The following is a 25,749-nucleotide window of genomic DNA, read 5'->3' as shown; positions in this document are numbered from 1 at the left end:
AGTCCTTGATAGCCGCTTTAATATTTTCATCCCCAGCAAAAACTTCTTTGTGGAGCTGCATCAAACATAAACAAGCTTGTTTAGCTGAGTTTTTATTTTTTTCTTTTTCTCCCAGAGAGTAAAAGAGATGAATGGTTAATATCAAGTTTATTCCCACCCAACAAAATGCACGTTCCAAGCTGGGTGAATGCCAGCAGACCTGCGAATTGTCCAATCATTGCAACGCCTTTCCGCTTTGACCACAGAATCAACTGTTCGCTCTTTCCATGGTGTCGAAAGACAGAGTTGTACACCAATTCAGTATAAATATTTATACCATGTTATCCGTCCAAGAGAAGAGAAAGCTTAACAATAAGCAAATAAGCAAATAAGCAAAGGCTTTTTTTTTTTTTTTTACCTTATCCATTGTAAGAGTGAAAGGATCGTCGCAGCTTCGATATTTGGGTTGGGCTTATATTACATGTCACGTGAAGAGCAACGGTAAGGAGTGAGGGAATGATTGATGATCATGGCCTTCATTCCTAATAGGCTTTCAACTGTCATCATAGCCCTACCTCTCCTTAATCTAACTTGTCACTGTTGACATTCCCAAAGAGGTCTCTTTTTTCTTTTCTTTACCAACCTTTGTTCCTTCCGTTACGTACAACGCGTCCTCACACGTAAAAAAAAAAGAAAAAGAAAAAAAGAAAGAAAGTACAAGACAAAAAAGCCATCTGGCATCATGGCATCAAGTGGCCATTCACATTCGCATCTTCAGCATTATCCTCAGATAATCCATGAAAACGGAGAGACATCTGATTCTAATGAAGAGTTTGCAAGTGCTTCTGAAGGCGATGATGATACGCCATGGGAACCAATAATCATCCGAAGCCCTATCATGGCACGCCAGAGTCCCAAGTTGACCGCAACTCAGGGCCACAGCATACTACAGCAACAGCAACAGCAACAACAACAACAACAACAACAGCAACAGCAACAGCAACAGCCAGACCAACGTGTCCCAATGCCCCGTTCCAACCCCGTTGCTGACGTTCAGCATCAAGAGCAGCAAGAATACCAGTTGAGACATGGGGAACATGACCACAACCAAGAACAACAGCATCGTGCTAAAGATGCGCGTCACCACTTTGAACATGAGATTCAACACCAATCCCAGGAGCAACAACCACGCCAAATTCATCATGACCAACTACATCATATCAGCTCCTATAGCCATAGTCAATCTTACTCCGATAATAGTTCCTCAACCTCTGAACATCATCAGTCATATACTCATTCCCAGACCCAATTTCAATCTCAGCAACTGCACCAGAAATCCTACCAGTATTCTTCATCCTCCTTATCCTCAACCTCTTCAATTTCCCATCATGAACAAAGTCAAACCCCATCGCGTGGAGTAGCACCAAAACTGCGTGAGCGAATGCGGCAAAGCCCAATCTTACACTCGAAAGTGGTAAAAGCTTACCTTGACCCAAATACTTCGGTTTCACAACGACAGATGACACCCGAGCATGTCCACAAAGTTTGGTTGCAGGACCAACAAGACATGCAGCAGGACAGTAGCGAAGATGACGGCGATATTGAAGCCGAGGAAGTAGGGCATAAGGATCAGAACGTTCCCTCTTTCACTCAGAGTCCGAGTATGTCTCAACCACATATCAATGCTGCAGCACCAGGTTTGTTCCATGTATCGAGATATGATTCTAAATGAGTTCTATTAACTTGCGTTTCGATATGCTCACCAAAAATAATCAACTTTACTAAAATGAAATAGTAAACTCCATGGGCTTTGAGACATTTGCATCATTGGGCCACCAACAAAGGGACAACGCATCATTGGGCTTTGGTGACACAATGGATATGAATGTGATCCATCAGCATGCCGAAATGGATACATCCTGGGGCTTTGATGATAAGGCTAAACATTCATCTGCTCAAAACTCACAATCAACAAGACCCTTTTGGCCACACCAGCAAGTAACGAAAAATAGGCAGGTCCCACAGTTAGAGCAAAATGAAACAGAGGCATCATGGGGATTTGAGGACCAGATTATCTTAGATGAAGCACTTTCAACAGAACAGACAAACTCCTTATGGGGGTTTGACCAACAACTAGTTATAGAGGAAAATTCTGCTACAATATCCAGTGATCTCCCGGAAGCTGCTACAATCGCTAATTCTGACGATTATCCGCATATTCATCAAGTTCACGAGTCTGAAGATGATGCATGGGGCTATGACGATCAGCTCTTAGATATTGTCGAGGCCGTCCCACAGGACGCAGGGGAATCCCCCTCAACAGCAGCTCAAGAGGATTTTACGCGCGTTCACACTCAGCTTGATTCTGAAAATTATACGGATCATAGAGAGGTGGGTATTTAGGAGTAAGGTCTCTGATTGCTGTCAATCCAAGCCTACACCCATGGCATACGAGCTAATCGGGGCATATGGTTCTTTTTTTTTTTTTTTTTTTTTTTTTTTATTAGTCCACGTATGATAGCGCTAATCCCTTCGCTAGTCCAGAAGATGCCCTTGTACCTGATGTTGCTTCGGCATCCGAGGAAAACCGACAGGGACCATTATTTACAAACGAAGACCTAGATGATGCTGAAGTTCCCTCACAGAATTATGAGTACCATGCGCATGATGACATGGATAGCTCATCTCATCTCAATCTTGAACAGAGTACTAGTTTTGAGCCAGTTGAAATGAATCTTCAAGATCAACCTCATGTGCAGCCAAAAATCGTCCCTGAATCGCAGTTTGATACAAGACAAGACGTGGATAACAAAGTGCTCAGATTCCATCCCACGGGGGTTGACGTTGAAGAGTCGAGAGTGGAGGCAGAGATAGACGCAGATGCAGAGGCGTCCTGGGGCTTTGATGTGGATGAGGTCATTGATATTGAACAACAACCTACAGATCGAGACATGAGTAGCAATGATCTCAGGCACGGAAATCATGACCATATTTCTGACATGCAACCTCATGATGGAGATGCTCTCCATGTCCACAACAATCAAATCAAGAATCAAGAAGAGGATATAAGGTCTACAAAGGGAGAGACACTGACGATGGTTAAGCAGTCTAAAGGTAGCTCCGTAGGCGACAATGAGCATGATTCTGAGATTCGAGAGGTGAGCGAAAACCATAAGTAATCTTTAAGCAAAACGATGGATGAGTTGATGACTCATTGGTAAACCGTCATCTCATGCGTTGATAGATGCTACATGGATCCCGCCCTCAATCAATGACTGGACCAAGTATCACCTACCAAACGGAACTGAACATCGTGGAGCAGCCTTCAGTCATTAATCCGAGCTTTGATGCCCATGATCGCTTAGAGAATAACGCTTGTTTAGATCATACAACTCGCCTCCAAATAATACCTGACAGCCTTCCAGAGTTTATTGAGACAGAGGGCCTGAAAGAGACATCTGAACAACGATTTCCAGCTCCTATGAATGAGGAAGACAAGGATATAGAATCTGATCTGGAGAGCAATGATATCTATGGTGACTTATCGACCGCGCGCACAGGAATTAATGGTTCATCTAACCGATTGAATGAGGTCCTTGATGATGATGACTATCTGGAGCATATGGAACGAGGTGTTCCCATGAACCGGTCAATCAGCACACCATACAGCGACGATGAGCCCCCAAAATTTATCATGGATGATGTTGTTGCAGAGCTGATGGAACGTGGGGAGCCTCGACCTATTGATGGAAGCCACATGGATTTTGATGACCTAGAGTATGAGATCGATAATAACGGCTTATCTGAGAAGGACAGTGTTATTGACAGTGTTCAAATCGCTTCTGATCCCGCCAAGTCTGTATCAAGGATCCCAGAGGAACAACAAACCGCTTCTACATCATTCTTTCCAACACACATGGAGGAGCTCATTACTGCAGATGCTATCACAACTCTGGCTCCGTCAAACATTACTGTTATAGATGAGCCTGAGCTACGTATTGAGCCGCCAGACCACCAGGATACAGGTGCCCCGTATCTAGAGTCCGAAAAAATTGTTAATGTTGTAAGCGACGATCACGATCCTGCAAATCCATTCAGTGATGCTGCTGCTATTGATTATCAAAATGCTTGGCCTGTTTCAGAAAGCCTTAATCTCGGCAATGATGAGCTGTTTCAACACCAGCCAGGAACTACTGAACCGATCCACCATCATATTATCGAAGCATCAAAGCAGATCTCTAAGCAGGAGTCAGTGGAAGAGGAAGCTTGGGTGGGCTCAAATGTGGACCTTGTCACCGAGTCTGTTTCAACAGAACCTTCTACTACAGCAAAAGTTGTCAGTGACGCTAATCAGCTCGCTGCTCAATATGAAATAACTCCAAAAATCAACGCCAAAAATATTATTATGAATAGTATCGAAGATGTATGCACCAATCATAGCGTTAATCTTGTCACAGATACATTGGGCTATCCTACTCATAGCAAGAAAACAGAGGCCAACCCTGAGTTAATCATTGAAAATGAGACTGAACACCCTATATCGACAACTTCGGGGGTGCAAGACTCTCATGACAATGAGTCTGCTCAAATCCTCCACGGTAACACGATAGTAGCAAGCGTGACAACGACTCATGGCACTCATGCCGCTACCGACTCTATAATTGATGATAATGCGTGGATTGAGCAGGAGAGCGAAATCTTTGAAATCAATGAACATCGCCAGATTGATCAAGGCCTACAGCATAATTCTCAGAGCCATACATCAACTAATGACAGGATGGCAATGCAACATATTCACACCGTTTCAAGCTTTGAATCAAAGATTAGTGTTTATCAAGAAAAAGCTCTTGAAGAGACAGTTGAAGACGATGCATGGGGAGATCAGGATATGGACATTGTTATCAACTCGGCTCCAGAGCCGCTTGTGGAGAGAATAAACGAACCGTCTAGGTTATCAGAGGAGTCGGGGATCGAAAACGAGCAAAAGCCTCATCATCATGGTTCTTTATTTACAGCCGACATTGATGAGACACTCGAAAAAACAGAGTTGGAGAAATCACTTGATATAGCATTGGAGGAGGATACATGGAATGATGAGAGCCCAAGTCTTACTGTCGAGCCCGTTTCCGTTAGTAGTCAGAAGCCTCATGAAGCTTCAGCAATTCCAGAGCCTCCTCGTCATCACGCCTTAGGACTTATCTATGGAATTCAGGATATAGAGATCAATCCTGTACTCGCTAATAATTTAGATATCGCAGCTGCGAAGGATGCATGGAATAATGAAGGCATTCATATCCCACTCCGCCTAGAATCTACCCAGGATTCGACAAATCTGGAGACGTCCGCTGAAGTACATGAGGATACAGACGATATCACCCAGGCAGCGCACAACGATGTCGAACCACTGTCTGTGATCAAAACTGAGGCTACACAGTCGCTCAACATTGAACAATCCCTTATTGAGGGTACTGAAATTGACGCATGGGATGATCAAGACGCATGGAGCGATCACGAGGCCAGCAGCTCAGTTGTAGCAGAGATGGCTCGAGTTTCAACATCAACACACACAGCTATCACGCATAAAGTGATTCAGAACCACTCTGAAGTGGAGTCTGAGAGGCCTGGAGAATTGGCTACAACTTCTGGACGTCAGGAGGCGGTTAATCTTAACGCAGCGGATGATAAATCACCAGAAAAGGGTCTGAACGTGACAACTGGTATGGTTTCAATTCACTCTAGTGAATCGTATTCATCGGAGGAGCCGAACTGGTTTACAGAGAAACATCATGAGCACAAGGTCCAACTTACTGAAAAGATCCAGCATCGTTTATCAGAAAACTCGATTAATCAAAATCACCATGTCGTCTCTACGCCTGCAACAGCAGCTGATACCTTCACTCAAAGCTCAATTCAAGAATTGACCAAAGTGACTGAATTTAATCTTGATGAGGCATTGGAAGGAGATGCCTGGGCAGATCAAGAGGAAAGCAATATCTTTGTCGACCAATTGCAATCCGAGATATTAGCCTCTACTTCTTCATCAGCGGAGGCTACTGTAATCGTAAATGACGGAAAGGAATCTGAGGATCACCATCACGCCGATGTCGTTACTAATGACTCAGCAAGCCCATTTATAGACCCACTTCAGCGGCCTTCTGTATCTCCGACAAAGTCCAGGGTTGGATCCATTGCCTCTAGGCCCCAAAGCCAACAAGAAGAGGTTGCTGAAGATGCCTGGGGATGGGATGAGGACGAGGTTGAGGTTGATCTGGAAATTAAAGGATCTATCGATTCACAGAGCGTCAAGGATATGTCTGATGATGAATCTGATATGCAAGGGATTCAAGTACGTAGCGAGGAGTCGTCTACTCAATCTGCTACAATAGCTACTTCACAAGTGCAGACGGAGGGAATCCCGATGGAGTTAAATTCCCCGTTGAATTCAACTTATGAGAGCTCAATACAAGTCCCATCACATATAGAAATGGTGAACTCTACTATACCTGAAAAGCCATCGCCACTTGCTATTCAAAAAGAACCATTTACGTCCGATGCTGTCAGCGGCAGAGGAGAGGGTGAAGAGGGAGGCTCTAGCCATAGCCCCACATGGCAAGATGTATCACCAGCTTCAGTGTCGAAGAGAAGCGAGACGGGTATGAGTATTGTGTCAGAGATGGAGTCAGAATATTCAGTCCGATCCATGGACGAGTTTGGCCGAGTATCCCCTATCACTGATCATACGGCCCATGGACATAGCCACCATCTCCATGTCGACCATGGCCGTGATCATAGCACGAGCTCAATCTCTTCAGGATCTAGAAGGGCCATGAGTAGTACCATGTCATGGACCGATCTGAATCAAGACGATGAAGAGGAGGACGAATGGCACGTTGATGTCCCCACTGAGCCCATTGACGCTTTTACAGCTACGAAAGATATTGCAAACAAAGACGCTGCGGTTTTAGGGCAGGCCTCTCATGGAAAGGTTGAGTGTGTCGAAGGAGCTACATCTTCACAAGGAATTTTGCCTGATATCATCAGTGATGCCGATTGCTGGGGCTTTGATCAGCAAGATGAGCAGGATGATGCAATCGCATCGAAAGTCTCGCATAACCTTCTCAACCCTCCAGATTTGAAGCAAAGTAAGATTTTGAGTAGCACCGCCGCTCCATCCGGCAATACTCCTAACGAATCTATTACTTCAAGTTCGACCTTACCTTCGTCAAGCCAATCTCTCCAGACACCAATGTCGACGTCGGGAACTACTGTGGCAACAGTGACAATAGATTCATCTGAAGCAGAAGATGACTCGCATTTGCCGCTTGCAATTCGTCAACAACGCGCACGGTTAGCAGCAAAGGGTAAACCACTGCCGCCCATTTCACAATATAAGAAAACCGCTTCCACCAGTACTTCTGCTACCATTGCTGAAGATACAGATTATGGTGTGATTGACGCCACTACGGCTTCATTAGCAAGTGCGCCCCCGTCTGTAAAGGCTGTCGATAGCTCCTTATCAAGTACTATAACGCCAACTGCTCCATCCTTAGCAATGGATCAGAAATTTTTGACACCTGCGCTTCAAAGACAACGAGAGAGGTTAGAAAAGAGAACAGCAGCAGCAGCTACCTCTTCAGCACCTTTAAGTATATCTGCACGCCGCCTGACCGTCACGGAACCCACAGCACAGGATACATTGCCGCAACAATCTCACCTTCTCCATGGAAAGGCTTCCTCTCCACGGTTGACCCCGCAACAGACTTTGACGAAAACCACGACGACAACTTTTCCTTCCGCGCTGAAGCATATTTCCCCAGCTTCACCCACTGTGGCAAGAAAAAGTGTTCAAATCAGTACAATTGAATCCAGCAGTATAAAATCGCCAACATTCTCTGCATCCTCCAAGACTTCTTCGCCCGTGACTGAGGAGTTTGGAAATCTATCTTCCCGACGTAGATTATCAAGCGGCGTGCATAGCCTTGTCCCCACAGCCACTCCATCATCGCCTCTGGCTGGAATTGAAAGCGGTATGTTTGTGTGTCGTAGCAGGGATGGCAATCGGCCCAAGTCAATAGCTCATCCTTCTTCAGGATTAGAGAAAGATCGTGAAGTGGAAGTTGTTAGGACTAGCCAGAGCGATGCTCATCGACAGAATCATGCGTCAAGGTTATCGATATCATCTTTTTCGTCCAGATCCGGATGGGAGGGTTCTGGATTGGATGAGGAGCTTATAGAAGACGATTTGGAGAAGGACTTTAGTAGCAGCAAGAAAAAGCCGACCGATATTATTGCAATGACAACCAAGATCAGCGAAGCACCTGCGTTCTTAGTAAAGTCGTCTTCATCTTCGTTTTATCAACAACCAGTTCCTGGATTGGACGACAAAGACGACGGCGAGAGCAACCGTTCTGGTGATAATAGGACTTTCTCTGTCTCTGCTTCGTCAGCTTCATATTTGAGCAGCAAGAAAGCGGATAATTACGATCCTTATGGACCCACTGGCGTTAAGCAAAAGGCTAAGGCCTCGTACGAATATGAGGAAGATAGTAGGCCTTCATATAATGAGACTCTGATTGGACAGGTAACTTCTACCCCTAGGGTATCACACTTGTCGTCCACCTCAGGATCAAGTATGAGCCATCGGCATGAACGGCATGAACGGCATGAACAGCAACAGCAACAGCAACATCAACAACGGAGTAACACCAACTATAGTAATAGCGGTGGAAGCGTTGGTGGCTTCTTTGGTGGAGGCGGTAACAATAGCCTTGTCGGTGATATCGCCAACATTCTGAACGAAAAGAAGATGCATGAGAACGAGAGCCATAAGAAACCTTCGTATACTTCGGAATTGGCATCGACATCGACATCCTCTCCGAACCTACAAAAATCCAGTAGCTGGTCTTTTGGATCGTGGGTCAGTTCAGCCGTCGCAGCTGCATCAGAAACAATTGACAAAGCATATGAATCACTCGATCCCGAATACTCCAAGATAAAGGCTGCTCGAAGTGGTAGTGGACATTCAGATAACAACCCTGACATCGGAGAAGACCCTGAGAGTACAAGCCCATACAAGCGGCCTGGATATGTTGTAGGCGGCAGCTCCTTGGCTCTGGGGCTGGCATCAATCTCAAGAGGATCACCATCTCAGCAACAATAAATCAATTATTAGAGTAGCAGTAACCACCTTATCATTATCCAAACACTCTCTAAAAAAGATCAATGCCTACAACATCAGTTATTCCCACGTTCGGTCAAGAAGAATGACCCTGGTTGGTAGATGAAGGAGTAAATATAAAAAAGTAAAGAAATCAAAGTAGGTAATAGTGAATAGTGAATAGTGAATAGTGAATAGTGAATAGTGAATAGCGATAAAAATTGATTTCACTTTAATACATGTTCAAGTAAGAGCCTTTCTATTGATTGCAACATTGAAAGAAAAATGGATGCACATAATTACAAGCCGTACTATATACTAATATTCCATCCTTGGCACATAAACTATGGAGGTAAAAAAAAAAAAAAAAAAAAAAAGCAAAGACTCGATTATCGTCTTCGCGAATACCCTCCTGTATACATTGGGCGAGGAGGACCGGGAGTAGAAGGGCTTGAACGAGAGGGTGGAACACCAATCAAACCACTGCCACCAAAGGCAGGACTGGAAGGATTGGAACCATAACTAGTGCCTCGTGGAAAAGCGTTTTGCTCAGCGAACGATTGTCGACTGGAAATTGCGCCACCATTGGCATTATTACCGCCGCCACCGCTGGCGTCGCTGTTGTTGTTGTTTTTGTTACCATCCCCCTTACTTCCTTGTATTCGGCCATTATTGTTGTTATTACTGCGATGTTTAGGATTGTCAGGTAAAGAGTGATGTAACTTGCCGCCACTGTTACGTTGTGAGCTAATGCTTGAGGACCTTGAGGGCGGCTGAGAGGCGCTTGAAGATGATATACTTTCATTTGATATAGTTACACCGGTCGCTGTTGTGGGCTCCATCATGTCCATCCGGATATTGTCTGATCCATCATGATAGTCTGTCTGACTTTGACTACTCTCATTCCTATTATGCCTTTTTGATTTTTTGTGATTTCTGCGACTATTGCTCCTATTGCTGTCTTCACCCGCTTTTTCGTCATTTTCATAAGCTGTGTGATCAAGATCTCGGTCGTGGTAATTCCATTGATCTCGATCCCGATCTCTATCTCGGCCACGGTCACGGTTGCGGTCTCGGTCTCGGTCTCGGTCTCGGTCTCGGTCTCGGTCTCGGTCCCGACGCGAATGACGATGATCGCTTTTGGATGAAGAGTGGGAAGCACCACTACGACGACCATCGCGATAATCGTCATGATAGTGACCTGAGCTCCTGCGTTCACGATGCGAAGAGGAGGACGACGATGACTTGTGGCGATTGTGATCTGAATGACGGGATGTATCATGCCTTGAAGAGGCTAAGTTGTTATGGCTAGTTTTTGCAGATGAACCCGTAGCCACTCGATGTTGTGCTGTGCTCGGTTTTAATGTTGTATTTGCGGAAAGTCTAAATGTTGCAAACGAGGTTGACTCTGAGTTGCTAAAGAAAGCAGAAGTACTTGATCGAGCATAGGATGGCCTAGGTCGAGAACAATCCTGCGATTCAAGTAGAAAACAAAATCAGAAAATGTGACAAAATAGATTTGCGCCATTGACTAATGATATTTGATTCCTCGTAAAAGACACAGGTTTCAAAAAAAAACTTACATCGCCAAAATGTCCAGATGCGGAGCAATTGTAGCAATATTTTACAACCTTCTGTAACGGTTCTTTCGAGACAACGATGTACTCCCGCCACACAGTGGGGCAATCCTAGAACAGTGACCATGTAATGATTCTTAGTACTTAATGCTGTGATCCTTACAAGGCCCTTCCCTTACCAAATATATATACTACGACTGATATGAGATGTTACTATCACTTTAATAGAGACTTTACCTCTGTAGCATGGTTCCTTGCATAGCACTTGTTACAAGATGTGTATGCGGCGTATCCTCTGGGGTATGGACAACTCTAGTCAGTCCATAAGGAACAATTTATCAACACAAGAAATAGAAATAAAACAAATGTTTTTCGTTTTTTTTTTTTTTTTCGTTTTTTTTTTTTTTTTTTTACGAAAATACATGTTCTCAACACCCTACATCGGAAATGTGGCCTTTTCTCCGACAGTTGAAACAAACTTGTGTTGGGCAGTCCTGTGATGTGTGGTCATCCTTGGTACCACAAATATTGCACTAATATAGAGAGAAGTATTAGAATTCGGTATCCAATTTGCTCCAAAGGAAAAGTCTATCAAATCCATTAAAAATAACAACAATATCTCCTTACAACAAGGGCCTGACAATCACGAGCAATATGTCCTCCACGTCCACATCGATGACATAGCTGTTCTTTCGGTTGACCTTTAAACTCCATGTAGTAGCGGCTACGTCCCTAAAAGCAGTAATTTTTACTCCATTTAGTGCATTTGGATGACATGTCATGACCTTGTTTATCGCTAGCGAACGAACGACTCATTACCTTGAATTCTTCGTCTTCTAAGTGAGCAAGCTCCGAGTCTACATCATAATTATTTGATGCGCCTCTTAGTTCTACTACAGGTCTACCCAGATCCAGGATATGTTGATCGTATGTCTCCTCTTTTTCCTCTCCTTCTTTCTCTTCCTCCCTATCTATTTCCATATTAGAACTTGGTGGTTCTTTGTCACTGACTTCGCTTCCAGATCCAGATATATCCTCTTCGTCGCGTAAATCATCTCCTTCAGGCCTCGTCGTTTCGTTCGTTTTTTGACTGTCACTTTGAGGCTCTACATGTTGATCCCACGTAACCGCATTTACTTTCTTCTTCTCTAGATTATAACGAGACTCCTCTTCCGAATTACTATCGTCCTCAGCATCAGCATCTTCTTTTAAATCCTCCGATAGCTGTTTATTTCCTGTCTCTGAAAATTTTCCTCTTTTGCGTGAGGTACTTTGGATGTCTTCATCATTGTCCGAGTCCAACTCCGTTCCCTGATTGACAGCCCTGAAATAGTCTTCTGCCGCAGTCGGTGATGCAGCGAGACTCCCTATCTTTGGTAATGAGTTAGTTGTGTCTTCGGTAGTATCCTGCTAATGAAATCACGAAGGACAACGATGTAATAGCTTTAGATAGGGCTATACATCGTTTTTTTTTTTTTTTTTTTTTTTTTTTGTAATCGGAATAATTAAGGGAAGAGAGGTAAAAAGAGAACTTACGTTAGTGGTGGAGCTTGAGCCAACTTTCTTGTACAGATTCGACGAGTAGTGAATGTGCGCTAACATGTTATCTTCCAACTCACTATCCACCTCGTTGTCGGACGTACTAACCAAAGTCAAAAAAAGACAGTTGTTGTCAGTCAAACTTCCATCCTGGTAAACAATAGTTTTTTTCAGAGAGCCAAAGTCAGGTACCTTTGTTCGCTGGCATCCCTGTAGAGCTCATCCTCGTACTGTTGGTACTGATCGTATTCTTCTTCGTCGTAGTCCATCTTTCACTCTGTTTCTTGCAATTCTCATCCACTCTTGTATAGTTAGACCTTTTTTATTTTTTGCTTCTTTTATTTTTTGCAGAGAGACAGCTGACGGTTGGTGTCTACGAACGCAGTCATTTATTGCTTGAGGACTCGCGGTTGTTACAATGAACAATGTGAACTGCCCGAAACAATACAAAAAAAAAAAGTTCCTTTCCCTCTTTCCTTCACGCACGAAGCACCTTCAGAAAAAACAACAGTAGTTCAGTGGCTGAAGACGAGCCAAAAAATAGAATTGACCTTGGTGCAGTCACAATAACAAAAAATATATAATTGTATGAACCTTTTTTATTTTGCATTGTGAAAGTACTTGACATAAGGGCAATGATGGGCAAGAGTCAGGGTGGTGTGGAGAGGCGAAAATTCTAAATATGGAATGAGAAGACAGAACATACAAATACGAACATTAAACATCGTTTAGGCCTCGACTTCAGTCGACTTCTCAGCAGGAGAACCCTTATTTGGTTTAGGGACATCTTTCTTCTCCTTGCTTTCCTTCTCCTTGCGGGCCTTCTCAGCAGCTTCCTTCTTCTCCTGCTGCTCCTGTTTCAACTTTTCCTCGACACGGCGGAGAGCCTCATTGTTGTCAACAGGCTTGGCAGCACCGAAAGGGCTTGATTTGTTGCTCTTGGCCTCAGACGCCGCAGAAGAAGAAGCTTCAGCACTACGAGGCTTAAGCTCCAACTTCTTGCGAGTAGCAGGAGCAGGAGCAGAAGCTATCAAAGCATAGTATCACCAAGCATCAAACGTTCAGAAATTATACAATAATAAATAAAACGGGTTTCTTTCATAAAACAACTCAAGACCAAGATCAAGACCACGCAACATACCAGGAGAGGAGCGCCATGTGGATTCTCTAGGTTTCTCCCAGCCGGGACGGGTTTCGCTAGAAGGAAGGGGTTCCTCACGTCTCCAGCTACTAACGTTAGTACGGTCTGGAGGGCGTTCAGAGTTGTTGAAGCGAGATCCAAACTCGCGACGGTCACCGCGATCGCCACGATCACCTCGATCACCTCGATCACCACGGTCACCACGGTCACCACGGTCGCCACGATCGCCACGGTCGTTGCTGAAGGTTCTGGTAGGAGGAATAGGTTCAGCACGGCGCCACTCTCCAGCTGTGCGATCCTCACGAACTTCGCGTTCACGAGCTATTATTCAATAAACAACTGTCTAGTCAGATGTATCATCTCAGATATCAATATGCTTGTAGAAATTCAAAATCAAGCTCGTGACTTACGAGGCTCAGCAACGCTGACGCGGACGTTTCTACCATTGAGGCTCTGACCACTGTTACCCAAAGCCTTCTTTAACGAATCTAAGCTGTCAAATTCGACATAACCAAATCCCTTAGGTCTGTCCTCGAAATCCTTCATGATGCGAACGCTAGTGATCTGAAGAATAAACACATTCATTTATAATTAGCACAACAAGTACAGACCCCATAAAATCCTTTTATCCAATAAACAATTAGAGTAAAAAAAGAAATAAAATAAAAACATCGTACATTTGACTCCATAAAGAAGCTCTGGATATCCGTCTCAGAGACATCAAAAGGCAAGTTGCCAATGTGGACAGTATATGGAGGACGGGTGGGAAGATCAACAGGAGGGCGAGACTGAAAGCGAGATTCTCTATCTCTATCTCTCTCCTCTCTATCACCAAATCCTACAAATTGATTAGAGTGGATTTTGTTTACAGTTAATTGATGGGTAGAGCAATCTTATTAGATAAATCCCATAGAGCTATCGGTCAGATATACTAACGTTGTGACGACGTATCACCACGGCTAGTGAAGCCACGGCTACCGCGGTCATCATGACCGAATCCGCCGGTGCGGTAACTATCAGCTGTAATCAAGCAGAATGCATGCCCATATCGAGTTGATGATAAGTAACAAGAATTGACATGTGCAATGACAACGATGATGAAATCCACGTAGATGCATCCTGCAATCCATGTATTGAAAATATACCTTGAGTGACAGCTATTGATCAGTTAGAGAAAGATGAGAGTCAAATAAAAAATTTGTCCATGCGACACGTTTGTCATGTCATAAAAAGCAGTGCTCAGACAAATTTGAGATAGTGTACTCACCAGCAGGGGCAGAGGGCAAATCATCCATCTCGTCAGCCCAGGAACCCGTGGCTGAATATTTAGTTTACGACATTTTATTCAGGAACCAAAAAAAAAAAAAAAAAAAAAAAAAAAAAATTGTTTTGGAACATTGAGTGTATGAGTGGTAAGATAGTCATTCCTCCGATTTTGCTTTTATTCTGGGTTCCGCCTTGTTAAGAGCCTTCAACCCATTCTCTGAGCAAAAGGTCTTTGTCGACAACAGCGACAGAACGACAGCAACAATAACAATAGCCATAGAAAATCATTAAAAAAAATTAAAAAAAATAAAAATAAAAAAAGCAACAATTGATACGCACAGGGATCTGACAAGAAGTCGCTCAGGGCCATCTTGGTACCCTTCTTCTTTTGCTTCTTTTGTCCTACTGAAGAAAGATTGCAACATAATTATTAGTTGCTTGCAAATGAAACAAGAAATGTAACTAGATCGGTCTATGTTAGAATTGGTATGAGACTAAAGTGGGGAAAGGAACTCTAGGAGTCATGTAAAAGGGGAAGGGTTGTTGCTGAAGATATGTCCATAAAACTTGAAAGTATGCGACAGCGGGAGGCGACAAGTCAACTGAGCACAATCGTTAGATGTAGGAACATTGTAGATCAGTCATGGAGGGGGTAAGAGAAAAGTTAATGTATATAGGACATTGAATAATTGAGCGCATAATAAATGGCACACCTTCAGTCATGTTATGTGGATTGGAGTGATGGAAAGAGACAAATCAAGCTTTGAGTGTGCCTATATGACCACACGCCAGACACACCGCCTCTGACACTGCATTTTATGCATAGTTATCATGCAGACTGGGATTTTATATATTATAACATAAACAAATGAAAGTGGCTTGTGTCTGCAAATACAGTCACGTGAATATACCCAGCCACCAACATAAAAAGCAGCACCAACACATTTTTTCTGCTCTGATCGGCTCAAGTGCAAGCAGGAGGTTTGAGAGGAGGTTTGAGAGGAGGTTTGAGAGGACTGAAAAAAATAGAGCAGAGAAAATAAAAGCTGTTCATCTGTGTATGATACATGTATCTTCTAGTTTGTAACATCTCCCTTGAGTTCTCTCTCCAAACAGAGTCGCTGAGAGCGGAGAGAGCCCTGTTCATTCTCTTTCATCTACCGGGTCACAGGCGTAAATAGACAATGGATAATAGCTGTGGTGGCAATTTTTGTTTATCAATCAATACTGATTGAATGATCTTGTTGGTCTGATTGGATATGTGTGGGATGCATGTTCTGGCCTATTTCAGTTCGTGTGTCTAAATTTTTTTGAAGGAAGAAAAACATTAGAAGCATTAGGTTAATTACACGATTGGTTCATACCATCAAAAGTATGTAGTAATCCCTTCACATAGCCCAGCCTGATCGTCCTCCATAGTCATTGGTTTCACCAGGGGTCATCCTAGATAAAAAAAAAATAAAAAAAATAAAAAAAAGGAGTATGATCACCCATTTGCCGCCTCATGCCCAAGCTAAAAAGTCTTTACAGCCATTATCATGATATTATGTTTGCAGACAATGATAACAGAGAGTGAAACAGATGAAGGTTGTAACAAAAGTGTTGTCATTCTTCGTAGGATAATTGACAAAGATCCTTTGCACAGCAATATCAATCATGATGAAAAGACTGAGATGAAGGCACCGGCTCTGATACTACATGTAGACTAATAAAAGATAAAAAATAAAATAGAGTCCATAACATTAATTTCGAGCATGGATGTAGTGAGCAAAAATGTGGAAACAAAAAAGTAGTGCTCGAAATAAAGCACTTTTTTTACCAGATAAAAATAACAATGCCATGCAGCGACCGAATTGGAAGAAAATAACGTTTAAATGAAGGTTATTATGGTATCAATGCAAGCGAGCAACGGATGGTCAGCATCAACGACGAAGAGCAAAGAGAATGAATAGAAGGGACCAGTTGATTATTATTACGCTCATTTGTTGGACCCAAAAAGAAAAAAAAGAAAAAAAAAAAGTATTTATAAAATGAGTTTGCCCTTTTTTTTTTGTCTTTCCTCATCAGTCGCATCATCTCTTTCTCTTTTTCCTTACTCTTCTCATTCTCCCATTCTCTCTTTCTCTCTCCTCTTCTTCTCTTCCTTCATTCTCACCTTTACCCAGCCTTATCCACCCTTACCAACCCTTACCCACCCTTACCTTAGAGATTCATTTTCTCTCTTTGTCTTACGAACGAACAATTTCAAGATTTCAAGCAGAACTCCATTTCTGATCCCAATTCCATTGCTAGCGTAGCCTCACCACCATGTAAGTTATATACCGTTCCCGTATTATTCTTGCTTCATCAGAAACAGAAGAGAGTAGGGAAACGTAGCTTTCAAGCAGAATCTTGATGCTGCTTGATGGATAGATATGAGCAACAAGGCTGTGTATATTTTATCACCCTGGGCTTTGCTGCAAGTTCCTCATCCTTGAGTTTAATAGAAGAGATCGATCAGCTTTTCTTTTTATGAATTTCGTTTTAACATTGGTCAATCAACTATATCACACAATAGTATGTCCGCCCCTACCACCCACGAAATTCTTCCCGGTCGTCTCGGAAACTTGACTCCAGAGCAGCAGGCTACTCTGGAAGAGTTCAAGAAGTTGATTATTGCACAGGGCACTTTTGTTCCTGAACGCCACGATGATCACCTACTTCTTCGTTTCTTGCGTGCCCGCAAGTTCAACATTGAGGCAACCAACAAGATGTTCACCGACTGCGAAAACTGGAGAAAGGAGCTTGGTGTGGATAAATTGAAGGAAACATTTGTCTTTGAGGAGGAGGAGGTCGTCCGCAGCTGCTATCCCCGCTATTACCACAATGTGGACAAGAAGGGTCGTCCTATCTATATCGAGCATATTGGTGTGATTGATATCAAGACATTGTTCAAGGTGACAGATGAAGAGCGCATGACAAAGCAACATGTTCTCTCCTATGAGAAGCTGATCACAGACCGCATGCCTGCATGCTCAAAGCGTGCCGGTCACCACATTGAGCAATGCTGCACTATTCTTGATCTCAAGGGTGTCTCTCTTCGCCAGTTCGCTAATGCTTTTGGATTTATCAAGCGCACTTCCGCCATTGCCCAAAACTACTATCCTGAGATGATGGGTAAGATGTACGTCATCAACGCCCCTATGATGTTCACTTCCGTCTGGGGTATGGTGAAGCCCTTGCTGGATGAGGTTACTGTTAAGAAGATTGTCATCTTAGGAAGCAATTATCAGTCAACTTTGTTGGAGGACATTGATGCTGAGAATCTCCCCAAGGCCATCGGAGGCACTTGCGAATGCGCTGGCGAAGGAGGATGTCAAAAGGGAGAACCAGGTCCATGGAAGGATCCTCGTTACATGAACACACCTGCAGAAAAGACTGCCTAAATCAGTGATAAACGAATATATACGATAATAAATGATAATAATACAATACACTATACTATATTTATCCTCTTTTTTTATTTTTGCAATATCCCAACGAAATAAATAAGTAACATTTATAACAGGTTTGATGTGCAATTAAAGATTAAATTGACATGCTACCGATCCATTGATTGGTCTTTGCGCCTGTTTGTGCCTAAACAAAAGTGTGGACCCAAGTGTGAGCTTTGGATTTATATATCACCATTGATCCATTGATATGCTTTAATTGTTTTAAGCACAACCGCATGCAGTACTGAATATATATTTATAAACTGTGCTAATTCAATACATAATTTGTCTGCTTAGTTAAATGCCACACACTTCGATACAAAAAACCAGAGAACCAAGCTTTTTGGTTAGACATTTCAAATATAAATGGTTTACTTAACAAAATTCTTATAATCGAAAACGACTAACCAAAAAGAGCGACAAGCTTGACCCTCTGCAAAAAACACAGGTGCAGCGCCTCGGATGTGACTAAGAATGAAAGTCACAATCGCATTGGGGCCATGGGCTAAATTTCATAAGCGGATGAAGGACTGACCATCTGAATTAGAAAGTAGACCACAACTCAAGGCTTCACGTCATATCGACTTTGTCCACACCGTCAGCAATTCAAAGAAAAAAAATGATCGATCTTACACAACAGAGTCGTGTAACCATCGGTGATGCATGCATGTAGGATTAAGATTTTAGTTTTGAGGATCAGGGATCGCCCAGCCATCCATCTGTTCCACGAAGTGACCATGATCCTTTGGAAGAACAGAATCCTTCATTAAAAAGTCATAGAGAGTTTGATGTTCACACCCAAAAAGCGATATACGGGACAGTCCATATTTTGCTTTCAAACACCGTGAATCTTTCTGGAATACTCTCACTTCATTAGTGGATAAAAGTTGGGACAAGAGGTAACCAAGCTCCGATCACAATGTTCGCATGAATAGCTATGTCTGCTATGTCTCTGCAACATCCACACTACGATTTTAATAATTTGCTACCACTTGGTACTCATGATGATGCATAAGTTGAAGGTCTTGAATGCTGCTCTCTCCAGAAGACTGTCTAAAAATCACCCTTTTTAGACTAGATCCTCCTCCTGGTTGCAAACGGAGTTAAGAGAATGGATTACTTTTATCCGGATCAAAGAATGTATCAATTGGTTCTGGAGATGTGATTTCTCAAAGGTCTCTAATCCGGGATTTGAGCTTGGTCAAGCCTTTCTCGTAGGAGCAAGCGCATCATTAGGCGTGAACAAAAGTCATTTTATCGAATTCCATCAATGGCCTTCGTACTATAATCAAAGCAAGAGCATAGACGCTAGTCATTAGATCAAAAGGATATTTCTCAATCCGCATCAGGTGGCTCTATCGAGGCTATCGAGTTCAAGCTTTCACTTTTCTGCAGGTGTTCAAGTCGGCTTTCTGTTCTACACAGCAAACAGAGAAAGCATCGCAGTACGTATGGATGACTTACAATAGAAGCATGAAAATGTAGCAACAGCATCGAGACGTAGAAGGGTGAAATCAGCAGGGACTGCAACTATTACTGACTACCGCCACAGTATTCTGCAGAAGTTCCTACGGGGGGAAGCCAAGGTGATTATTACAGTGAGGCCAAGTCAGTTCCCGTTGGGATGTGTTCATTATGTGAAAGGTCTATGATTCTAATACCGTAAGTAATGGGTTAGATGACTGAAGCTTGTAGCTACCATATAATGCTGCTCGTGTCAGTTACGCTGGCTGATTGCACTCAATGCTGTGTAAACATTCCTCTTTCACGGGCACGCTACTATTCATTGGGTGTTTCGTACATGTACAACTTTACAGATGTAATGCTGGGACCAAATACTGAATTAAGAGCTGGTAATAGCTTGTTGGTCAGACAACGAGCACCAGTTTGTGATCATAGGCGCACTAACTTAATTGATCAGACGACTATGAAAAAAAAAAAAAAAAAAAAAAACCTCCCAAAGCATTTTGCAAACTTTCGCGAAAGCGAATGTGCCTCGTGGTCATTGTTCCTTGATGAAAAAGCAAAAAGCTCCGCTTTCCCTTGTTTGCCTGTCATTTGAGAAAACGGGTCTGTGTACCAATGCACGAGTGGGAAAGCAAGAGACTACATCCCACATCGACTACTCACGATCAAAGAAAAACTAGTCGCGCACATGGATTTAGGCACATTTAACATGTGTTTTGGCGAAATATGTACATACTCTGGATTCACCATCACCGTCATCATTGTAATCATCGCCATCATCATGGTCAATCTCAAAGTAAAAGAAGTACGGAAACTAAAAATCCGCAACGGCTTTTTTTACTTTTGATGTCTGAAAAAATAAATTTTACAAAACAAATAAAAAAAAAAAAAAGAAAAGCTTCTGAGCACTGAGAGAGCGTGGAAGGCGCACGTTGCGCAAGGACTCGCCCAAAAATGGGCCCTCTCCTCTCCCATCGCCTTTTGCACTCGTCCTCCCAGCGACAATTTGGACATTGCATTGCATGCATACACACGAACACAATTCCCCGTCCCATCACATCGGTTAGTCCGTCCATTGTAACCTCGTGTCTGGTTCTTGCTCGTGCCTGGCCTCTTGTTTTCTGTGATACCTTTTTATTTTCTTTCTTTTCCCCTCTCTAAATGTACCGTAGTCCCTTTTTTCACTTCTTTACTCTTGTTCCGATCACTCTCTTCTTTTTTTTTTTTTTTTACTTTCTTCTTTCCTCCACCCCCAGTGTCTTTTGCATTGTGTGGCCTTGTTCATTATAGCAATAGCACGAGAGTCAGGTTACACACAAGAGACGTGATAATGGCACACTGTCGTCGTTGACTTGACCCAAACCTGCTCCCAAGACTTTTACTCTTCCCTTTACATTACATTCCTTAGTGTTTCTTTTTTGTTGTTCTTAATTGTCAACTTGGTTCGCATTTACCCTCACTTTACTACTTTTCTTGTTTCTGTTTCTGATCGATCGCTTTTCGCACGCCAGCAAAGTGTGCTCACATCTCGCGTGCAGTTCAGTCGCACACGCAAGGTCTTTCACCATTTCCAGACATCTCTGCAACACTTCCTCCTAAATAACCCAACATGAAGGTATTCAGTCTCTCTCTCCTATCTCTCACTTTCTTCACGCCTACCTTTCTCTTTTGCCTTATACCAAAAGCACTCACATTCATCTTTTTTTTTTTTTCTTATTTTCTGATACGACTGGATTACTTTAGTTCGGAAAGCAGATTCAGTTTCAACAGATCACAGAATGGCAGAATCACTACATGAGCTATAAGGGTCTGAAAAAGATCATCAATTCGCTTATTCAAGAGAAGGCCCAGACATCTGTAACCATTGCAGCTTCACCACCTCCTGGATCCGCACCTGTTGTCGTGGAGGATGAGTACTCCAAGTTTTTGCAATCTCAAAAAGCTGCCTTTTTCTTCAAACTGGAACGTGAATTAGAGAAGGTAAATCATAACTTTAACCTGGTCCAACCGAACTATCGAACTATTCTGTTTCGACATGATCAGCATTAATATGTCAAGTATCATATATACATACTTTTATCTGTTTTTTCTAGGTCAATACGTTCTACCTTCAAAAGGAATCGGAGCTCAAGGTTCGTCTGCGCTCTTTGATTGATAAGGAAAAGGTGATCCTCTCGCGTCAAGGACGGCCAGGGACTAGTTCTTCTATCAATTCACTTAAAGAGGCCTTTAGGCAATTTGAACAAGATCTTAACAAACTCCAGGTGGGAATATAATCTCAACTCAAGTTTCATCACCACCATTTACTGCGAGTGATCAGTTTATCGATGGACCATAAACAGCACTAATCAGATCATACTCTTTTTTGCTTTTTTTTTTATTTTTTTTATCGACCCTAGAAATTTGTTGAGACAAATGGAACTGGATTTCGAAAGATCTTGAAGAAATGGGACAAGCGTTCAAAGTCCAGCACTAAAGAGCTGTATCTGTCACGACAAGTCGAATTACAGCCATGTTTTAATCAGGATGCTATGGTTGAGCTTGCCGATAATGCAGCCTATCATCTTCTCCAGCTTGAAAATATTCAGCAGGGCAACGGCCGGTCGTCATCTGCACCACCCAGCCCCATTACCACTAAACCCTCGCAGGTCTTACCTACAGGTGCTTTCTCGTCACCCATACAACAACAAATGGATGAGCTTGAGACTGATCTCTTCAATGCTCTTAGCACCAATCAGTCATCGCTTGTGCAGGAGATCCTTGAGCGACGTCTTGCGACCCCTTCTGCTCTTCAAAACAATGTCGTGTCCGCAGAGACTATTGCTGCCACTTCTAACAACAATAACCAGATTGGGCCAGAAAACGCGAGAGAAGTTGTTTCGCGAGTGTTTTGGAGATGTTGTTCAGAGATTAATACTTCCGACAGCGTCATCCAACTGCTGGTCAAGACTGGACTGATAAATTTCAAATTTGTGGATGACATCAGTGACAGGACTTGCTTGCATGAAGCCGCCATGGTGGGTCGACTCTCTCTACTTAAATTGGCAGTGGAAAATGGTGTCAGCCCTGAATGCACAGACGTTTATGGAAGACGGCCTCTTCATTATGTCTCTATGTATGGCCATGCCGACTGTGCGACTTATCTTTTATCGATGAATGCTTCCATGAATGCTACTGATCATGATGGTTTCCGGCCCCTGATTTATTCTATTATGAATGGACATACTAAATGCGTCGAAATCTTCCTTGCCAACAACGCTGAGATTGAGGCTAGCCAAGAAGGCGATCCAATCCCTCTAAGCCTTGCGTGCCATTATGGGCATGAGGATATTGCTATGATGCTTATTGGACGTGGAGCAAATGTAATTGCTTGCAATGCCGATGGCTTGGAACCTCTTCATATCACCTGTCGTGAAGGACATACCCGGCTCGCCAAAACACTCACAACTCGTGGTGCACGCTTAGATCAAGAGGATAAATACATGTGCTGGACCCCACTCTTCTATGCAGCAAGCGAAGGCCATGCAGATTGTGTCAAGATTCTGTTGGAAGCTGGGTGTAATGTGAATGTAGTGGACGAGCTTGGAAAGACACCGATCTACTACGCAGCAAGCGAGGGGCATGCAGATTGTGTAGAGCTTTTAGTTGAGGCTGGTGGAAAAGTTGAAGGCAAATCTACTTCCTCAGAGGACACGGCAATGGACACGTCTGCGCCATTGACGACAGCTACTATGATGAACACCACCACGACACCAACTACTGAGTTAGCTCTCGGGGCAACATCAGATTCTTTGCCTAGTCCTAACATGGATGAACTTGATATGGACTTTATCCCTTCGTTGTCATTACCGCCACCTATTATTCCTTTCAGGATCTATGGTCACAACTACTTGGATAAGAAATACCAAATTAACCTCATTTTGGGCCATCCTAATTACCCAGATCATACTCTTCAGGATAAAGCAGCAGCACATCAAGCCCCTGTCCATCTCTATGGAACTGCTCAGATTTCGTCTCTCAAACTCATCATCTCATCACGGCCTGACAATGGAATGATCCCTCATAATGTTATTCTTCCCTTAGGAGATGATAGAGAGGTTTTTGGGTTCCAAGTCGATTCTCTAGAGCATTTCACTGTTGAGTTTGATATTTTCCCCACATTTGGATCGAAGGCCATTGGCCGAGCTGTTGCTCTACCTAGTATCTTCTCATCTCTAGAGTCATCAATGGGCAAGTGCGTATTACCATTATTTGACGCGCACTTGAAGGTTGTTGGAGAAATGGCATTCGAATACTCTGTGATTAGACCCTTCCAAGGAGTACGCTTGGAAGTAGGTGGAAGAGTGGAGACGTACTGGAAATCAACCAATAGTATTGATTCTACTATCTCTGCAACGTCAACGCCCCAAGTTGGCACACCTTCGGTTATGCCAGTTAGTATGTCAACTTCTGGAGGAGCATTGCCCCATTCGTCGTCACAATCGTTGTTAGTTGGTAATATGATTCCCTCATTTATCACGGCATCTTCACTTTCAGGAGAGTATATTCAGCTGTCCATCCAGATGACACGCGATTTTGTACCTGTGGTTTTTGCAAATTGGTATCTACCTGTAGAAGGCTTTGATCTGGCGGTTTCCGACGTGACATTCAATCAGTTTAAGAAGTTTGGTGAGCTGATTCATCAATGGCCTGCAACTGAGGAATTTGAGACAGCAGCCATGCGTTCAACTAGTAATTGGCGCGGCGGTGAGTGGCGACGTAAGGTCTATGAGCGTTGGATGAGCCTAGAGCAAGTGTTAAAGGTAAAGTTGGGCTTAAAGTTATTTCATCTATTGAAGTCCTAGTGAATACAGAAAAACAACACAGTTTCGTCTAGAAAGCCCATTTCTCATCCCTTTCTTTTCTTTTCTTGCCATCTCTTGAATCCTTCTTTTGATAAAATAGATCTTGCCAAAGCATATCGGCGTCAACTTAGAATTGAAATACCCCACGCTATCTGAAAAGACCTATTATAGGCTGACAAACTGCGTCGAGGTCAATAAGTTTGTCGACACCATCCTCCAGACTGTATATGACTCATCCTCTGCAACCCATCACCGCAGCTTTATGTTCTCGTCCTTCAATCCCGTCATTTGCTCAGCTCTTAACTGGAAACAGCCCAATTATGCCGTGTTCTTCAGTACATATTGTGGTTACAACAAAAGTAGAGCTCGAGCTGCTTTGCGGACACTTGAGGGGTCTAGCCAAGGAAAGAAACGCAAGGGATCTAATGATCCAGAGTTACTCCCTTCACCTAAGCATGGCTCTGCAGCTCCACCAATGCCAACTATTGCTTCTGTTGCCTCGGGTGCTTCATCTATTTCTGCAAGCAAAGTAGGTTCACCATTGCTTCCAAGAGCTGCAGACTCGTCAACAATAGCATCGGCAGAGGCCACCATCGCCGATCAAGGGTTCCATGAGGATGATAAGAGATGTACTTCTATCAAGGAAGCCGTCAAGTTTGCTCGAAGCAATAATCTACTTGGCGTAATATGTGAAGCAACACCTCTGGTAAATCCTCGTGATCCTCGCATAGTTTTTCTTAAAAGCGACACCTTGCCTTGTATTCCCATACTCATTCATGTTGTTTTCCTTGCCAAAATTCCCTTTTTTTTTTTTTTAAAAAAAAATATATATATATATAGATACAAGTCCCAAGCCTGATCACGCATATCAAGGAGTCTGGCTTAATTCTCTCAAGTTTTGGACCAGGGAACAAAGATCCTGCACAAGTTCAGATCCAAAAGAGCCATGGTGTGGATGCATTTATGGTTTTAGAGGATACATACACCTCAAACTCAACGTCTTCGTCATCGTTTTCATCTGCGTCTACCAAACAATCATTAGCTGCAAACGCAACAACATCGACAGCAAAAACAACTTACACGACGACTGGATTGGGGTCCTCCAAGTTGTCTTCTGCTAATGCTGCTGGATCGGCAATGTACATAGCGTCGAGTATACCTGATGTGGAGGAGGGTGTGCTGAGATATCAGAATGGAGTAGATTCAGGATCTTTTAGTCTGTAATTTCTTGACAAAAGGAAAGAAAAGAGAATGTTGAGTACAAGTATAATAAGGATGAAAGGTCGGGTTGGATTGAAGGAAAAGA

General features: G+C 43.1%; 4 protein-coding genes across 4 annotated transcripts; 2 read left to right on the top strand and 2 right to left on the bottom strand.

The window, feature by feature from the left end:
* The first annotated feature begins 471 nt into the window (after nt 1–471).
* Nucleotides 472–9,352, top strand: BCR41DRAFT_419270 (hypothetical protein). Its single transcript, XM_022029736.1, has 4 exons — nt 472–1,676; nt 1,775–2,370; nt 2,487–3,137; nt 3,224–9,352. The coding sequence occupies exons 1-4, from the start codon at nt 722–724 to the stop codon at nt 9,137–9,139; spliced, it is 8,118 nt and encodes a 2,705-aa protein (XP_021885241.1). The 5' UTR covers nt 472–721; the 3' UTR covers nt 9,140–9,352.
* A 173-nt stretch (nt 9,353–9,525) lies between these two features.
* On the bottom strand, nt 9,526–12,703 carry BCR41DRAFT_419269 (hypothetical protein; the record flags this gene model as incomplete). Its single annotated transcript, XM_022029735.1, has 8 exons — nt 12,445–12,703; nt 12,250–12,355; nt 11,533–12,084; nt 11,341–11,445; nt 11,154–11,246; nt 10,951–11,025; nt 10,720–10,824; nt 9,526–10,608 (listed from the first exon to the last, which is right to left on the bottom strand). Exons 1-8 carry the CDS (start codon nt 12,519–12,521, stop codon nt 9,526–9,528), a joined length of 2,196 nt encoding a protein of 731 aa, XP_021885240.1. The 5' UTR covers nt 12,522–12,703.
* Nucleotides 12,704–12,836: 133 nt separating this feature from the next.
* BCR41DRAFT_346912 (hypothetical protein) lies at nt 12,837–15,425 on the bottom strand. Its single transcript, XM_022022983.1, has 8 exons — nt 14,999–15,425; nt 14,661–14,711; nt 14,539–14,550; nt 14,330–14,413; nt 14,071–14,231; nt 13,804–13,957; nt 13,394–13,714; nt 12,837–13,279 (listed from the first exon to the last, which is right to left on the bottom strand). Exons 1-8 carry the CDS (start codon nt 15,027–15,029, stop codon nt 12,981–12,983), a joined length of 1,113 nt encoding a protein of 370 aa, XP_021885239.1. The 5' UTR covers nt 15,030–15,425; the 3' UTR covers nt 12,837–12,980.
* Nucleotides 15,426–16,852: 1,427 nt separating this feature from the next.
* BCR41DRAFT_346909 (CRAL-TRIO domain-containing protein) lies at nt 16,853–18,207 on the top strand. Its single transcript, XM_022022982.1, has one exon. It carries the CDS (start codon nt 17,218–17,220, stop codon nt 18,082–18,084), a length of 867 nt encoding a protein of 288 aa, XP_021885238.1. The 5' UTR covers nt 16,853–17,217; the 3' UTR covers nt 18,085–18,207.
* The last annotated feature ends 7,542 nt before the right edge of the window (nt 18,208–25,749 follow it).

This window comes from Lobosporangium transversale (genome assembly GCF_002105155.1).
Source record: "Lobosporangium transversale strain NRRL 3116 chromosome Unknown BCR41scaffold_4, whole genome shotgun sequence".
NCBI lineage: Eukaryota > Fungi > Mortierellomycota > Mortierellomycetes > Mortierellales > Mortierellaceae > Lobosporangium > Lobosporangium transversale.
Note: the sequence above shows the minus strand (reverse complement) of the source record. Positions and strands in the feature narration are given on the sequence as shown.

What these genes read in the sequence shown, in the direction of transcription:
- BCR41DRAFT_346912 (XM_022022983.1), bottom strand. Translation starts at nt 15,029, where the DNA reads ATGGCCCTGAGCGACTTCTTGTCAGATCCCT. An exon ending in TGGTGATACGTCGTCACAAC is followed by an intron (nt 14,232 to 14,329) that starts GTTAGTATATCT and finishes ATCAATTTGTAG; the next exon opens with GATTTGGTGATAGAGAGGAG. An exon ending in CGTCAGCGTTGCTGAGCCTC is followed by an intron (nt 13,715 to 13,803) that starts GTAAGTCACGAG and finishes ATTGAATAATAG; the next exon opens with CTCGTGAACGCGAAGTTCGT.
- BCR41DRAFT_346909 (XM_022022982.1), top strand. Translation starts at nt 17,218, where the DNA reads ATGTCCGCCCCTACCACCCACGAAATTCTTCCCGGTCGTCTCGGAAAC.
- BCR41DRAFT_419270 (XM_022029736.1), top strand. Translation starts at nt 722, where the DNA reads ATGGCATCAAGTGGCCATTCACATTCGCATCTTCAGCATTATCCTCAG. An exon ending in TATCAATGCTGCAGCACCAG is followed by an intron (nt 1,677 to 1,774) that starts GTTTGTTCCATG and finishes AAAATGAAATAG; the next exon opens with TAAACTCCATGGGCTTTGAG. An exon ending in ATTATACGGATCATAGAGAG is followed by an intron (nt 2,371 to 2,486) that starts GTGGGTATTTAG and finishes TTTTTTTATTAG; the next exon opens with TCCACGTATGATAGCGCTAA.